Source organism: Dasypus novemcinctus, chromosome 27, assembly GCF_030445035.2.
Source record: "Dasypus novemcinctus isolate mDasNov1 chromosome 27, mDasNov1.1.hap2, whole genome shotgun sequence".
Classification (NCBI taxonomy): domain Eukaryota; kingdom Metazoa; phylum Chordata; class Mammalia; order Cingulata; family Dasypodidae; genus Dasypus; species Dasypus novemcinctus.
The window spans coordinates 20,315,437-20,330,841 of NC_080699.1; the positions used below are offsets into that span (position 1 = coordinate 20,315,437).

At 55.6% G+C, this 15,405-nt stretch overlaps 1 protein-coding gene across 3 annotated transcripts in view; it reads left to right on the plus strand.

Annotated features, from left to right (window-relative positions):
- The window catches only part of ZBTB16 (zinc finger and BTB domain containing 16), a 181,817-nt gene extending 167,450 nt beyond the window's left edge, over positions 1-14,367 (plus strand). For 2 of the 3 annotated variants that reach the window (XM_004465955.5, XM_004465956.4), the window contains exons 5-7: positions 7,135-7,305; positions 11,876-12,043; positions 13,912-14,367. In XM_004465955.5, coding sequence (XP_004466012.1) covers positions 7,135-7,305; positions 11,876-12,043; positions 13,912-14,141 — 569 coding nt within the window. In that variant the 3' untranslated portion in view covers positions 14,142-14,367. The remainder of the gene's footprint in view (positions 1-7,134; positions 7,306-11,875; positions 12,044-13,911) is intronic. The other variant, XM_058289031.2, reaches the window with a different exon arrangement.
- The last annotated feature ends 1,038 nt before the right edge of the window (positions 14,368-15,405 follow it).

Here is a 15,405-nt window from a genome sequence, read left to right on the forward strand (position 1 = left end):
CTTCTTGAGGCCTGTCTGCTCTCTGGACTAGGGATAGGAAGTTAGAACCTTGCCCTTTCTCTTGTGCAAGCGAAGATTTTTAGAGATGTGTAGTTAGATGCCTTCCAAGATTCTATGCATATAAGAAAGGAAGGGAAAAGGAGTTGGAAGGCTGGAAGAGAAGGCTGGAACTGATGACAAGGAGGCTGGCTACCAGGCTTTTCAACCCTTGGTTGGGTTTGGGGCGATATTACTGAGCAGATGATTCCAGATGCCCAGCAGGAGGTGACTGTATGCCACAAAGCCCCCCATACACAGGTTTGTGGCTCATTTTGTTTGAGGCAAGTCTTCCCAGACTTTCCCCAGCCTCCTCTACCCTTCCAGCGAGCTAGGTCCCAGGCAGTCAAGGGCATGGTGGGACTTGGCTCCCACTCGCCAGCAGCTGTCACCTCCAGGGCTCAGTGGACTGACACTTCTTAGGCTGGATGGACTGGGTCCTCATGGTTAAGAGCTAGCCTTCTGAGAAAGGCTGGGAGTTCAGGAGCTCGTCCCAAGTGACCTTCCCACTCCAGCCCACTGGAGGAACCAGAGGAGAATGAGGGAGGCAGCTTTTGGCTCTTTCCAATTCCTAGATGATGGCACAGGGGGAGTCAAACAGAGGGACCACCCCAGATAGCATGCGAACCATGAGCTAGGCACTTGTTGCCTTTCCATGTGCTCTTTCCTACTCCCCCCCCCGGCCCCCCCACCTCTAGCCTTCTCTGTCCTCTTAAGATGCAGACAGAGCCTTCTGCCTTTGGCAGGAGTCAGCCCTGTGCTGTTTGTCTCCGTCTTTTTCTCTTGCACAGTGGATGATGCAGCTCTACTAGGTTCTGTAACGATGATGTGGGGGGAAAGGGAAGAAAAAGATGGGAGAAGGGGACAAGGCAGCAGTTTGATGGTTTTGGTGTGTGGCCACAAGGGTTGCCAGGCTGGAGATGGTGTCTTAGGAAAGAGTAGTTCTGAGAGTCAAAGGAAGTAGAAAATCATGTCCAAGGGAGGTGGGGAAGATGGTTCCGGTTTAAATCAAGGTTTCTGCCACTCCCTTAAATTTGATATTTCTTTCCTGTGGAAAGAGGAATCTTCTCCACTGGGTGGGGTAGATGCGGTTGGACATGGGAAGCCCATGCATGTTCCATGGGCACACACGCTAACAAAGACATGTGTACATACCAGCACATACACACAGAGCAGTCACGGCCCACGTACCAAAAAAAGCCAGAGTATATTTAGATCCCTCTGCTCTTTTGATTAAGAAACTGCTTATAGCGGGAGATAATAAGAGCCTTGCTCCAAGAAGGTGTAGCACCTGAATATCTTCTCCAGCTGTGTACCCTCCGATCCTGTTCCTTCCTTTCTATTAAAGAGCTAATTGGTATGGAAATGGCACAGGTGTAAACATGAGGGTTTTTGTATCTCATAATTTCAGATCCAGTCATCACCTGGTGAAATAAATACCCTGGATCTGTGTCACCGTCCTGCCTCCTGTTCCACCCCAGCCTTGGCTTGCTCCCATGTTTTGCTAAAATTAAACCGGTTTTAAACTGGGAGTCTAGGAGTCACACATGCCCTGCAGCACACCCTGGCTCTGCTGCTCCGGGGGCCTTGGAGTGGGTCATGGTTTAGAGCTGATGCAAATGGGGGCCCGAAGATTTGCAGCAACCCTGAGCCCATTACCTAGGAGCTCACTCCTTGCTCCTTCCTGCCATACCCATTCCCTCTTCTTCGAATTCCATTCAGGTAGACATGCTTAGAGTCCAGCCTAAGACAGTCCCATCCATTCTCAGAAGACCAGAGGACATGCTGATTCCTTTGACCGGATGGATTATTTCCTTGGGCCAAGGCTAATTGATGTATCTGACTTACATGTAAATATACAGCTTAATAGAAAAGTATATAGTTGTAGGACTTAACATATTCAGAAATGTAAATTGCCTCGTAGCAGCAATATGACGTTAGTGTTGGGAAGGGTAGATTAGTAATGAATGCTGTTTCCCAGATGAAGAAATGGAGGCCAAGGGAAGCAGGTGCCTGACCCAGGATCACAAAGCCAGGAAGCACTGTGTCTCTGGATCAGAACCGGAGGCTTCTGGCTGTTTCACTGCGGCATGTGCTAGAACTCGTCCTTCCACAGTCTGGCTCTTTGCTTCTGTGCAATGGAGCTCAGAGATAGAGTAAGAACTGGGGAGTTCTTACTCCAACCCACCAGGCAGACCTAAGAGGTTCCAGTAAGACCCACTGCCTGTAGGTCCCTTGGCCGCTGTTACTTATTCCAAGGAGAGTCTTGTTGGAAGCTCTCAGTAATGACTCCATTTGTGGGCTTGGGACTGAACTTTCCCCAGCTCCAGCCATCTGTCTCTAGCATGACTCCCCTACTCCTGCCCTTTATGTTTATCCCATAGCCCCTTATTTATTCTTTATCACAACATGCAATTATCAAGTGCCTGCTGTATGCCAAGCCCTGCTCCAAGTGTTGGGGATATAAAGAGGAATAGAATAGTTCCTACTCTGGAGGGCTTACAATCTGTTAGAGCTAAAGGTCAAGACCAAATGCGGTAATGGGGTTTACGTGCTGTGATAGAGCACATGCAGGGTAGTGGTGAGTTCTCAGAGGAAGATGATGTCCCTGGCGTGGGTCTCAACTCATCCAAGGTGCCGTCTCTGGAGCCAGCTTCCTGGAAGAAGCAGCCTAGGGTCGATAAAGCAACTTAGGTTTGTATGCTTGTGCAGGGCTGCCGTGGTTTGTGCTGGAAGTTGCTTGTTGCAGGAGGATGCCCAGCCAAGGGGGGAAGTGGAGACAGAAATGCATTCCCCTCTGCTCACCCAGACCGTGTACCCTGGCAAGGATTTGTGTCTCCCCAGAGGAAGAGACGTGATTTTTCTAATTCAAGGGTGTGGTTTGGGCCCGCCACGGCTCTGCTTCCACTTGAAGCTGTGAAGCATCTCGGCAGGGAGATCTTTCCGGTGTTACCAAGAACTGCATGCACGTGGCAAATGGTGATCCAGAGAGGTTGGATGAGTTGCTAAGGGTCACACCGCAAGTAAGTGGCAGAGCAGCACCCCTATAAGCATACAATGTGATTTCTTAAAGTCTTTCTCCATCAGGCAGGGCTCCTCCCCTCCCCCAGGGCTGTCAGCCTAGGACCCAGCCATGGGTGCCTGGGGCTCAGGAGTGAAGGGAGCAGAGCGTTCTGCTGCTGCTGGGATCCGCTTGTCCTGCCGCACAGCTCCCTGCAGTTAATGAATTGCTAATACAATTTTCTAGATAATTTTATTTCCATAGCCCCACATTACAATGTGTTTCCAAAAGCTAGCATTTATTTGCTTAATCTCCCAGTGTAATAGAATCTGCCCTGACTCATCATACATGCCAAACAATCAGCTAGGCAGAAACGACGGCAAATTGCTTAAGAACTCAAATCTAGTCTCTAGGTTTTTAACTTGTACACCCTAGTTGCTCTTCTTGTGTCTTGCCTACTTCTCCTTCAGCTTTTCCTTTTTAAAAAAACAAAAACAAAACTTTTCTGTCTTCCCAGCTGTTCATCTGAGAGCGAAAGAATTGGGAGAGTGGATGTGGGCCTGAGCGCCTTCCTCTCTCGGCCTGGGAGCCCTGATCAGTGCGTGAGAGCCCCTGAGCCTTGTGGGATGGGGACAAAGAGGATGATGCGCCAGGACCGGGAGAGTAACCAGTGTAGGGACCTGTCGCATTTCCTCACCAGTGGTGACCAGTTGTGCAAGTTTAAATCTGTCAGCAGGGCCCAGGGCTGCTGGGCCATCAGTCTCACCACCTTGCCTGCTCCGCCCAGGCCTCAGGGCCTGTTGGGCCACCTTCCCAGGATGTCATTTCCCCATCCCTCCCTGCCCGTGCAGCCTCTGCCCTAACCTGGTCCCCATGCCCCTCCAGAGCCAGGATCGCTCTCTGCTTTCAGCCACCTGCCCTTGCCTTCCAGTCCCCAGGCTGTAGCCTCAGATACTGGTCGGGTCGCGCTAGCAGACCCCGTGTTCCGTGGCACCTGCTGCCTGTGGTACGAAGCCCCTCCCCCCACCCCGGCATCTCTGGTGCCCTGTGCATCTACCTCCAGTAACCTCCCAGCTTCTCTCCATCCTCAGAGCCTGTGCTCCAGCCCCACCCGCTCTGAAATGGGCTTGCGGTGTTGCCCCAGCCTGGCCCGTGTGCCCCACTTCCCATCCTCAGCTTCTCCAGTTTCTCATCATTTCTCAAAGCCTAACGCAGACTTCTCCGAAACCGTTGTGGAGTCGCCGGCCTCGCCCTCTCTGGTTGCTGAGTCGTGTACCCCACTGGGCTGAGCCTGTATTTCCCTCATGCGCCTCACACCCCCGTGTCTCCCAGCACAGAACCTGCCCTTGGTCGAGGCTCCATGCGTCTGCTTGGGTTAGGAGTGGACTCGGGCCGTCCTGAGAAGTAGGAAAGGCAGGAAGGGGCAGCTTCGAGGGGCCTTGGCGAGACCAAGGGGAGAAAGCTGCAAGCTTCTGTCTGCCGTGATGGGTGGGTGGGCCTTGGGGCACCTCTGGACCTGGCTCTTTCGGCTTGGGGTGTCCTTCTGGGCGTGTCACTCGTATGCTCTCGAAACCAAGCTCCTTCTGTGCTCTGGATTTCAGGGGATACGTACGCAGAAACCTTTGGCTCTCAGAGGGTGTGGCTGGCCCGGGGGGCTGCTCATCTCATGAGTTAAGGTGGCTGCTTGAGCTCTCTGGGGGCCGAGGGCTGGGGTGGACTCAGCTGAGAGGGGGCCGCCGCTGCCCCCAGGCTGGAGGAGTGGGGACGGCCGTGTCACAGAAAGGACCGCAGATGGCCTCTGCTCCTGTGCCGGGCTGCCAGCCCTTGGCTCTGCTTCTGCCTGGGCAGAACAACCCCTCTATGGTCCCCCTCCATCAAGGGGGGCTGAGCACCCCAATACCTCCCAGAAATCTGGCTGGATTCCAGGGGGTTTGGAAGGCTTAGGAGAGCTACACCTCGTGACCCAGCCTGGCCATCGCCGTTGTTCTGCCCCCACGGTGGCGTCAGTGCTCCTGAATCAGCCGGCTGGAGCTGGTTGGCTTGCTGCTGCCAATGCTGTGCCTCTTCTCAGGCCAGCCCCAGGCAGGTGGTGGCCCCAGAGGTGGAAATGGGCCCAGCCCCCTGGTTTCTGAAATCAGATAGACCTAGGCATTTTTAGGCCACACCTCTGTCTCTTCCTGTGTGCATGACCTTAAGCAGGTCAGTTAATGTCTCTGTTTTCCCATTTGTAAAGAGCAGGGAAAGAGTACCCACCTTGTCGGTCACAGGTTTTAAATGAGGCGACAACATAGATAAAGCCCTGGCGCAGCCTAGGTTAGTTCCCCTTCCCTCCTGCTCTTTGACGAGCGGGAGCAAAACGTTGCGCTTGCTTTGATTGCATCTGCCTCCTCAGCCTTCCGTGGACCTAAGTGCAGGCAGTGGCTGTGGACAGGAGGATGCACGGCAGCCAGTGCCTGGAGTCCAGGGTTGGGGATCACGGGTGGAGGTGAGGGTAGAGGAGTGGGGTGGGGGGATGAGAGGCAGTCCTTGCCTTCCCACTAGTACATACCAACTTGGCCATGAATGGGCCTGAAAAATCCTGAGCTTCCATTTGCTGTCTCCACAGATGGGCCGGAAAGGCTGCCAGGCGCTTCCTGCTGTCCCTTCTCTCACTCTTGCCTTGTGCAGACAAACCCTGATTCCAGCTGAACAGCCAGTTCCAGCAGCCAAAGGTCCGCCCTCATCTGCATTGGACTGGGTGGACCTTTACCGCCTTGCCCCACCCATGGTGCTGAACCAGGGGAAAGTGGTGCAGGGCTGATTGCGGGTAATATTTATGGCCCAGATCCAGCAGAGAGCAGCGTCCCAGCGCACAGTTTAAGATGGTGGGCAGCGAGCTACCAGTTAGAATTCAGAGACTCGTGGTGCTGTAGCCAGAAAGGGCATGACTCCAGTGCTGCGTGGGAAAGGGGGTTGATGACAAACAGAAAATGGCAGCCTGTCTTTGTAGGGTACCTGTAGGGAATGAGCAACCAGAATTCAATGAAAATCTCATCTTGTTACTCACCAGCTCAAAATCCTTTGACAATTGCTCACTGGTCTTAGGGTGAAAACTAGAGCTCTTAATTTGACTTTCAAGACCCCGGATGGACCGGCCCCTGCCCTCCTCCTTAGCCTCCTCACCCCGCTTCCCAACTTCACTGCTTTTCTCTCTGATCCTTGGACTTACCCAGGTTCTTCTGAGCCCAGAGTGTTCACAGACACGCTCTGTTTTCTGGAATGTTCTCCACTCCCACCACCCTCCCCCCCACTCCCGCCCTATCACCCAGTGTGCTGTGTAACATCTATGATGAGAGCATAGACTTGGTACGCTCTTCCGGGGGAATATCCCTGGTGCCAAAAGAGAGACTCCTGCTTGTAGAAGGGACTCTAATAATATTTGCTGAATGAAGAAGTCCTAAGTTTCATGCTTTGATATTGAATGAATGAATCCCTAAGAGTCATGCGTGAATGAATGGGGAAGTGGTTAAGAAAATAGAATTTGTAGCTCACATCAGGAAAGAATTCAAACCCAGGCCTGGGTCTGACTCCCAGCTCCGCCACTTAGGAACTGAGGATCCTTGAATGCAGTTGCTCAGTCTCTCTGGGCCTCAGTTTTCTTACCTGAAGAGTGAAGCTAACACCTTTTGGAGTTGTGGTTTTTAAGTTGCTGACATGAGAACGACGGGCATCTGTAGTCTTACTGTGAGGCCCTGACTCCCCAGCCCCTGGCCCAGACTTGGTAAAGTCCTTCTGATCCGTGGCCTCCTAATACCCTGCCTTGTGTATAGCCCTTGCTACAGTGACGAGTTTACCTTGCCCGTCCAATGTGTCTCTCTCGCCCACTAGACTTTAGGTTCCACAAGGGCAGACAGCAGGTCGATTTTGCCCATCAGCGTTGTCGGCGTGCCTGGCAAACTCAGGGTGCTCAGTCAACACGGCGTGGCCCCAACCGTCTCTGGATTTGAGTCTGGGAATCCGTGGTGCTGGTGCCCCTGCCGGCCCTGGCTCTGGCCGGGATGGGCAAGCGCGGACCTGGTGTTCCTGCCACTGAGCTCTGCCCCCTCCTGTCTCCCCAGGCACGGACATGGCCGTCTTCTGTCTGCTGTGCGGGAAGCGTTTCCAGGCGCAAAGCGCACTCCAGCAGCACATGGAGGTCCACGCGGGCGTGCGCAGCTACATCTGCAGCGAGTGCAACCGCACCTTCCCCAGCCACACTGCCCTCAAACGCCACCTGCGCTCACACACAGGTGGGCCGGGCCGGGAGGTGGGAGGGCTGGGGTGTCTGGATTGACGGAGCATGCCCTTGTCTGCTGGAGGGTGGCATGGGTGGGGGCTTCCCGTAGTGCGGGGTGAATTGGACAGTTGCCCCTCGAGCCCATTCTGGGGACCCTTGGCTCTCAAACTCTCTGTGCTCAGGCTGTGATTCAGCGGATCTGGGGTGGGAGCCAAGACTCAGCATTACTGATACATATTCCCAGTAGATTCCAATGCAGGTGGACCCAAGATCCAGTCTGAGGCAAACTCCCCTGCTTGGTTTCTACCCGTGTCTGCCCCAGCCCAAAGCCCAGCTCCCACGGGCAGCCCACCATATGCACCCCCTCCTGAGGTCAGCCCCGTGGATGCCTTTTTCTTTGGCTCTTGAGGGAATGTCAAAGAAGTGTTCCCATTTGCTCTACAGCTTCAGAAGCACATTGCTTATACTTGGGTCTTGACCTTGTTTGGGGCAGACATCGAGGGGGTTGGAACGGTGAGCCATGAAATCTCCCGTATCCCTGCTCAGCCAGTTGCAGGTGATGGGAGAGACACGCAGGGAGCTGGGAGTCAAGGTGCCCAGGTACCGGCCGTGCCGACCACCACCCTCTAGGGCTTGGGAGCCAGGCACCGCGTCCCTGAAGGCCAAGAGGTGTCTGCTTCCTTGCAGCACCTCCCCGTCTTCCCTGGTGGGGGAAGGTGTGGCTGAGCGCCTTCCTGTCCTTGAAGACAAAATTGGCTCTTCCTGGCTGTGCAGGCGGCAACCATTGCTGCTCTGCTCTGTCTCTGCGTGTGTGCTTCCTGTCCTGTGCCTGGGGAGAGGGAGGAGTGGTGGGCCAGGGCCAGGGAGGCAGACAGACAGACTGTCCAGCTGCGTCTAACAGAGCGTGTGTGCTCATGTCTGTGGAGGGCACACAGAATCTCCAGGTGCCTCGGGGAGGGATGGCAGGACCCTCCTCATCCGTGGCCGTCTTCCTGCTTCTCAGGGACTGAGGAGGCAGGGCAGGCCTTTCGTGGGAGGCAGACTCTGCTGAGACAGCGAGGGCCTTTATTCATCCTCGACTGAGCCGGCCCGCCCTGCCAGCCGTAGGCTTCCTCCCCAGGGAGCCTGCCTGGGCTCTCCCTGCGGGGAGCACTCCACCTCCGTGCTCCAGACAGGCGTAGGGTGACTTAGCATTGCCGGGATAGTACAGCAGGAGGCCCCGAGGGCAGGGCCCAGCTCAAAGGGCTAAGGATGAAGGGCTGTTGACCAGGACTCTCTGTGCCATGACGGCAGCAGTGTCCGCTGGGGTCTGTGCACCCTTCTGGCAACACTTCCCCCACTGGGTCCCCAAGGTCAGTCTTCACTCATGGAGATGGCCAGGCACCTTTCAGACACACCTGAGGATCAGCTGGCTTCCTGTGGCTCGCAAGACCCCGGCCCTGCTAAGTCCTCCTGAGCCCAGGCCACCCACCCCGTGAGAGCTCACCTACCAGCATGTTCCGGGCCGCTTGGCCAGTCGTGGCTCAGACCCGTGGGAGAGGCTATTTCCAGACCGAGTTTGCAAGAAGCGCTTGCCTGGGCGTGGGTGCCCTGCCCGTGCACACTCGGGCACCCGTCGATATTCATACCAGCACGGCGCCCTGCACACCCCACACACAATGCCTCGTTAATATTCCGTTGTTCTTGGCCCATTTGCTGCTGGGGCCGGGGGTTTAGCGTTGGCAGCTGTGTTTGGTAGGTTAGTCCAGCAGCGCTCTTGGCATTGATGGATCCCTGATTCACACGGCTCATCATGTAATAAAGTCTCAGCTGTGCTGAAGGGGGGGTGGGAGGGACGGCCCGAGGAGCCAGCAGGACGGCTTGGGGTGGGGAGGGCCACCCGGCTTGAACCCACCAGGTAAGGCCAGCCCATAGGGGTCCCAGGTGCACTGGGCACGGGGAGGGGGCTCTAATTAGTCTCGTTGGTCCTGCACTTAATGTCAAGCTCATTAAGGAGGCTCCAGAGTTAATCAGCACACCACAAATTGGATTTTGAGTTCCGCAGCCAGTTCTGTGTACATTATGGAGATTCTGACACGACTAACTCTCGGAGTGAGGATTTCGGGCCGGGGCTGCCCAGGCTTCAAAACCTCTCTGCGCCCCCTTACCCCCCCGATCTTTTTTTTTTTTTTTCTCTCGGTTCTTTTTATTCCATTCCCTGGGCTGACTCTGGAGATTTCCTGTTTAAACTCATGTAACATGTGATCCCCCTCATAATTAAATTCATAAAAATCTGATCAAACCTAGCCCCTCTTTGTTTTGTAAACTCTCTGAGCCCCCCTCTGGAGGTGAAAGGCACAGGCGGCCCTGCCCGGCCGCTGGCTGCCGCGGACGTTTTAATTACCGGCTCCAGCTGAAGTCTCACGTGGCCCCTGCTTTATTTATTTATTTATAGCTTAATGAGGATACTGAATCCTTGATTAAAGTCGTAATTGCTGCCGATGCGGTCAGGAGGGGGAGTTGGATGTCAGACGGGGCGCGGGCGTGCAAACGCACAGGGAGAGGGGTGTCTGGGCACGCGCGGATGGGGGGTGGCCCTCGCTGGGCCGGACGATGGGCCCATTGGCGCCTGGTTCCGTCCCGGCCTTGCCTCGTCTTGGAGCTGGGGCTGGTGGCCAGCAGTCGGTGTGGCCTGGCAGCAAGAGGACGGGCGGGTACCGGTTTTCCCAGCTGAGAACCCGAGACTTAGTTCAGCCCCTAATCATCGTGTCGGGAACTTGTGGGCCGGGACCTCTGAGCCAGGCAGCACCCACGGGTGGGTGTCGAGGGTGGCCCCTGCAGGGAAGTGCTCCCGCCCCAACCCCTCCGTGCCCTCAGTTCTTCTTGTGAATCCTCCACCCGGGAGGGAGCCGGCCCGGGGGCAGACCCCAGCGGCCACTCCCCACAGAGCCTTAAAACGCCTCGGAGCCCTTGGAAGAGACGAGGACTCATGTGGGTGCAGGGGCTGTGTCGGGGAGGGGGGAGGTTTGGTGAGCAGCCCGCGGAGAGGAGCGAGAGGAGAGTAAAATATCATTTTAAAGAGGAAGTGAAGGCACAGGCATGTGAGTCTATAACGAGAAGGACAATTTATGCCCAGGCACGAGCGCATTTGACATGGGGACAATGAAAAAACGTAGGTCATTGTGGATGACTTAAACCTTCAGCAGCTGAAGAAAATGTATGAAATGCAGAGGACATTACACGGTTGGCAGCCTCGCACATCTGCAGCGGGACGAGTGAAATACAGTGGGCCATTCTTTACCATAAACTGTGGTTGCTGGAGATGCGGCCCAGAGAAATTGTAATTACAGTGACAAGACGAATCAGCGATATTTAAATATTCATGAACAAAGTCTGGGGTGATCAATCTATCTTTATTGTCTGTGCTTTCGCTCCTGTAATAAATAAATAGCTGAAGTCCTCACCTTTCATCGAAGCCCCCGTGTTGGTTACAAAGCACAAGGTAGTTAATTTGCACACCCCACCCTCTCACCCTCCGGGGGATTTAAGAGCAGGGAACTTGAAAAGAAGGCTGAGCAGGGGTGGTTTGCCACGAGTTTCCTGTACCCAACATTTCCGGAGTGTTTGTGACATCCCTGCGCTGGGCACTGAGGCGACAACAGTGAATACGTTTTCGTTCTTACCCTTGAGTCGCTTCCATTCCAAAGGGTGATAGGTGCGTAAGTAGGTATGACATAGGATGCCAGGGGACAACACTGTATCCAGTTCCAGGTGCTGGAACCAGACCGAAATTTGGATCCTGGCTCAGTTACTTAATAACTGTGTGACCTTGGGGATGATGCTTACCCACCTCGAAGCATCTCGGTTTTCTCATCTGTAAAACGAGAATGATAGCAATAAAATGATTTCGTGATGGGATCCGTGTGAAGTTCTTAGGTTGGTAGTAAGCACTCTGTAAATGTGGGTCATTTTAACCAGAAAGTACGGTACCGATTACACTACTAGTCATGAAGGAACAAGATGCTATGGGGACACAGAAGAGGAGAGACTCGGTTTGGGGTCTAAAGGAAAGCTTCCAAGTGGGGGTTGAGGGATAGGTGAGCTGGGAGACGGGGGTGATGGTGAAGTTTGAGCTGGGCCTTGAACGATCATTAGGAGTTTGCCAGAAAGAGGAAATCAAGCGGAGGGAATAACTGCAAATAGCTATGGAGGAGGAAAGTGTTTGGGGAATAGTGAGAATTTCCCCGAATTGGAGAGTTTTTTTTAGCATTAGGGCGGCAGCAGGAGGAGCTGGGGGGCGAGGTCTCAAGCCCCCCACATCTGCTGTACCCTCATGAGGGCTCACTCTCTGGGGACTGCTGCTCATCTCTGAGCCAAATGGGGTCTCTGCCCAAGGCTGGCCCTTGCCCCATGGCTAACCCCTGGGCCACAGGAGAGTATGGCTGTGCGTGAGCATGTGAACTTCCTGTCTCTGCAGCGACTGCGCTGCCTTTAAGGTGTTGGAGACTGGCAGCCTCATTCTCCTGTGCCCTGAGCGTGCCCTGCTGGGTCCCCCAAAGGGCGCGGGGAGACGCAAGGCCTGATCCAACCCCTTGTCCCCGCAGGCGACCACCCATACGAGTGTGAGTTCTGCGGCAGCTGCTTCCGGGACGAGAGCACACTCAAGAGCCACAAGCGCATCCACACGGGCGAGAAGCCCTACGAGTGCAATGGCTGTGGCAAGAAGTTCAGCCTCAAGCACCAGCTGGAGACGCACTACAGGGTGCACACAGGTACGGAGGGCCGGTGCGGGGAGCTGGGGGGGAGCGGGGGGCCCAGGGGAGGTTGGGCTCAGAACGGGTGCTGGCAGGGGCCCCATGGTGGCCTGAGTGCCACTGGAGCCCCCTCTCAATCACCCGTCACTCATCGGCCCCCACAGGTGAGAACCCTTTCCCATGAATCTGGACCAGCCCTCCTGGTGGTCATCCCAGTATCCAGAGGCACAAGGCACGGGGGTGCCTGTTAGTGAGTCCTGAACAGGAGTTAAGTCGGTCTGTTTAGCTGCAGGTGAAGGGTTAGGGTACCTTCTTGGTACTTGGGTTAGGGTGCGTTGAAGTACAGGTTATGGACAGGGTTGGAAAATTCCTAATTTAGGGGGAGTTCAGCTCTGAGATTGGAAGAGCGGATGTATTTAATCATCCCTCTGTGTGTATAATGTTTTACCATTTCAAAGTTCCTTTGCGAGTTCTTTCCATAAAGGAAATGCGAGTCACTGTTGTGGGGGGTCTGAGGACAGAGCAAGTGGAAACGTCCACGTTTCCAGGATCGAAGCCTCGAGTGGAGTGAGGAAGCTAGCTCCCAGGTGCTTGGGGGAGCCTGTTTTGCATTTCGCTTCCCAACTCTGAGCTCAGAGGCATCACCTTGGTGGCTTAAATTCACCCTTGGTGCATTCACAAGGCAGTGGGCAAATAAGTGCTACAAACCAGGGCTTTGGGGAGAGCCAATTGGTAACCGCCTACCACCAGCACGGTCCAGTTGGGGGAAGGGAGGTGTTTGGAAGGACTTCCTCTGGGGACAAGCGGAGGTGCAACCCGGCAAATTAGGAAGCCTCCTCTCATCAGGAACACAGCTGTCCCTGGGCAGGTCCTGCTGCCTTAGGAAAGGGGGGGGATGGAGAGAGGGAGGAGCGAGCCGAGGCCGCAGGGTGCCATAGCCCTTCTGTCTTGCCTCCAGCTCAGGGGCCATAAGGAGGGGCCGGGGTGCTCGCAGCTGACAACAAGGGTGACCTGGAGGATTTCCCAGGACCCCGGGGTTTCCTCAGCCCCACGTCGAGGGGGGGGGTGTGACCTGGTGGGCGGATCATTAAACGCATTGGCAGTGACTATTGTAAATAGCTGGTCGATGGTCAGATCACTTTGGCTGTTCATTACTTCATTATTTGCTGGGCCGCTGCACGGAGGAGTATTGATAGCGAGATGGCTGGCTAGTTAATTACTGTATTGAAACGAGGTCCCTAACATCTTCTGCTCAGCTCCAGGGGACTCTAACGGGGACGGTTGGGGGTAGCAGGCTCAGGTGTGGCTGTACCCTCCCAGGTTCCCTGTCGCCCCTCATCCTTCCCCCCAGTCTAGCCCCCAAGGGGGAGGCAGGGGCAGGGCAGGTCCTTTGAGCCTTACGGGGGAAGATGACCCCTGAGGCAGCCATGTTTGGGGGGACTGGGGTCCCTCAGCTTTACCCGGCACTCGCCCCCCAGAGGGTCCGTCCACCTGCTCCCTCTGATGGGCACTGTGGTCTGAGGAGCCAACCCTGAAGATTTCTGGGGCCTCCTCGCCCCCTTTCTAGAGAGGAATCAGACTGTGCCTCAGTCAGAACAGAGGACAGGAAGTGGGAGGGACACTAAGGCAGCCCTAGGTTCATGGGGCTATTTCAGTGAAGTCAGAGAACAAGTTGAATTCCTCAGGTGCACTTGCCACGTTTAAGGGCACGGCAGCCGTAGGTAGACTGGTGGCTGCCATACTGGACCGTGTGGGTAGAGAATATTTCCGTCATGGCAGAAGGTTCTGTGGGGTCACGCCCAACGTAGAGGGGCGGCGCCCCCACCGAGCCAGGGGCGCGGGGCATCCCACGAGAGGCGCTCACGGCCCTTCCCTCGGCCCCACAGGTGAGAAGCCGTTCGAGTGTAAGCTGTGCCACCAGCGCTCCCGGGACTACTCGGCCATGATCAAGCACCTGCGCACGCACAACGGCGCGTCGCCCTACCAGTGCACCATCTGCACCGAGTACTGCCCCAGCCTCTCCTCCATGCAGAAGCACATGAAGAGCCACAAGCCCGAGGAGATCCCGCCCGACTGGAGGATAGAGAAGACTTACCTCTACCTGTGCTACGTGTGAACGAGGCCCGGGCGGTGCAGGAGGGCAGGAAGTGAGGAAGGAAGGAGAGAGAGGAAGTTGAGAAGGACTGTGGGGGGGAGGGAGGGAAGGAAAAAAAAAAGAGAAAGAGAAGGAAACCTGAGAGCTATTTGGCCTTGGCTTCTTTGGGCTCCAGAGGAGCTGGATGCCTGGCCGCTGCCCCCTTCCCTGGGGGCCTCCGTCCCCCCTTTGCTGGCTGGCAGGAGGGTTGCCCGGCTGTGGTGGGTGGGGGGAGGGGCTGTTCTGATTGACTCTGATGGTGGTACCGTTTCCTTCATCCTCTACCCAGATCCTCCTTTTGTGACCAGGAGTGGGGTCTGGGAAGGGGGAGCAGGGCTCTGGTCGGAGCCTGCACCTGCCGGGGCTGGGCCGGGCCGCTGGCTGGAGCTCGGAATGGCAGCTCTGGGGTGCTGGGGGCAGCTGGTGGGGGTGCCTCCTTCCCTTCCCCACCCCTCGGTTCACCTGCTGAACCTCCCCTCCCGGGTCCTGCCCCTCCCGTCCCCCATCCCCGTACTCCCTGCCTCCTCTTCCTTGACTCCTGTCCTCCACCTCCCCCAGGGGCTCCCAGCCTGTCACCCGTTGGACCAGCGACTCCTCCACTTTCCCAGCAGGAAGAGCTGTGTCTGGCTCCAGGACCCCTACTCCCACCCTTTGCTTTCTGAGAACGCAAGTCAGAATAATCCATGACCCTACTCTGGCCAAGCCCCTTCCCTAGCAAGATTCCTGCTGAGCTGCTTTTGCTTCCAAAATGGAAAAACCTAATGCAACGTATAACATGCCACCAAACCAAACTGCCTGCCACCCTGCTTTCAGTTCCAGGGAAAAGGAATCCGTAGAAGGGCTGACTGTCCAAGGAAACGATGGGAGCAGTCTTCTCCAGGGGTCCCTGCGCCGGGAGGGGGACACCTGGCCAGAGCCAGGTTGGCTGGCCAGTGGGGGGAGGTGTCTGGTCATATGGGGACCCCAGATGAGAGAGCTCAGTGGGAAGTCCAGGTCCAGAGGGTGGCTCAGAATTCTTGCCTCACGGGCCCCTCAGTCCACTGGGAGGAGCTGCAATGGACGCGCTTTGGCCTTGTGTTATGTTTGCTTCTTTTCTGTGTCCCTCTGTCCCCTATTAGCACATTGTACTTGAATTACCTCAGTTTTTTGTGACCTCATGAGCTTTTTTAACCCCTGTATCTCTTCTTTGCTTGGGGTTGGAGGAGTAGGGTGGGTGTTCTTTTCTGTTTGTTGTGTAAATTAATAG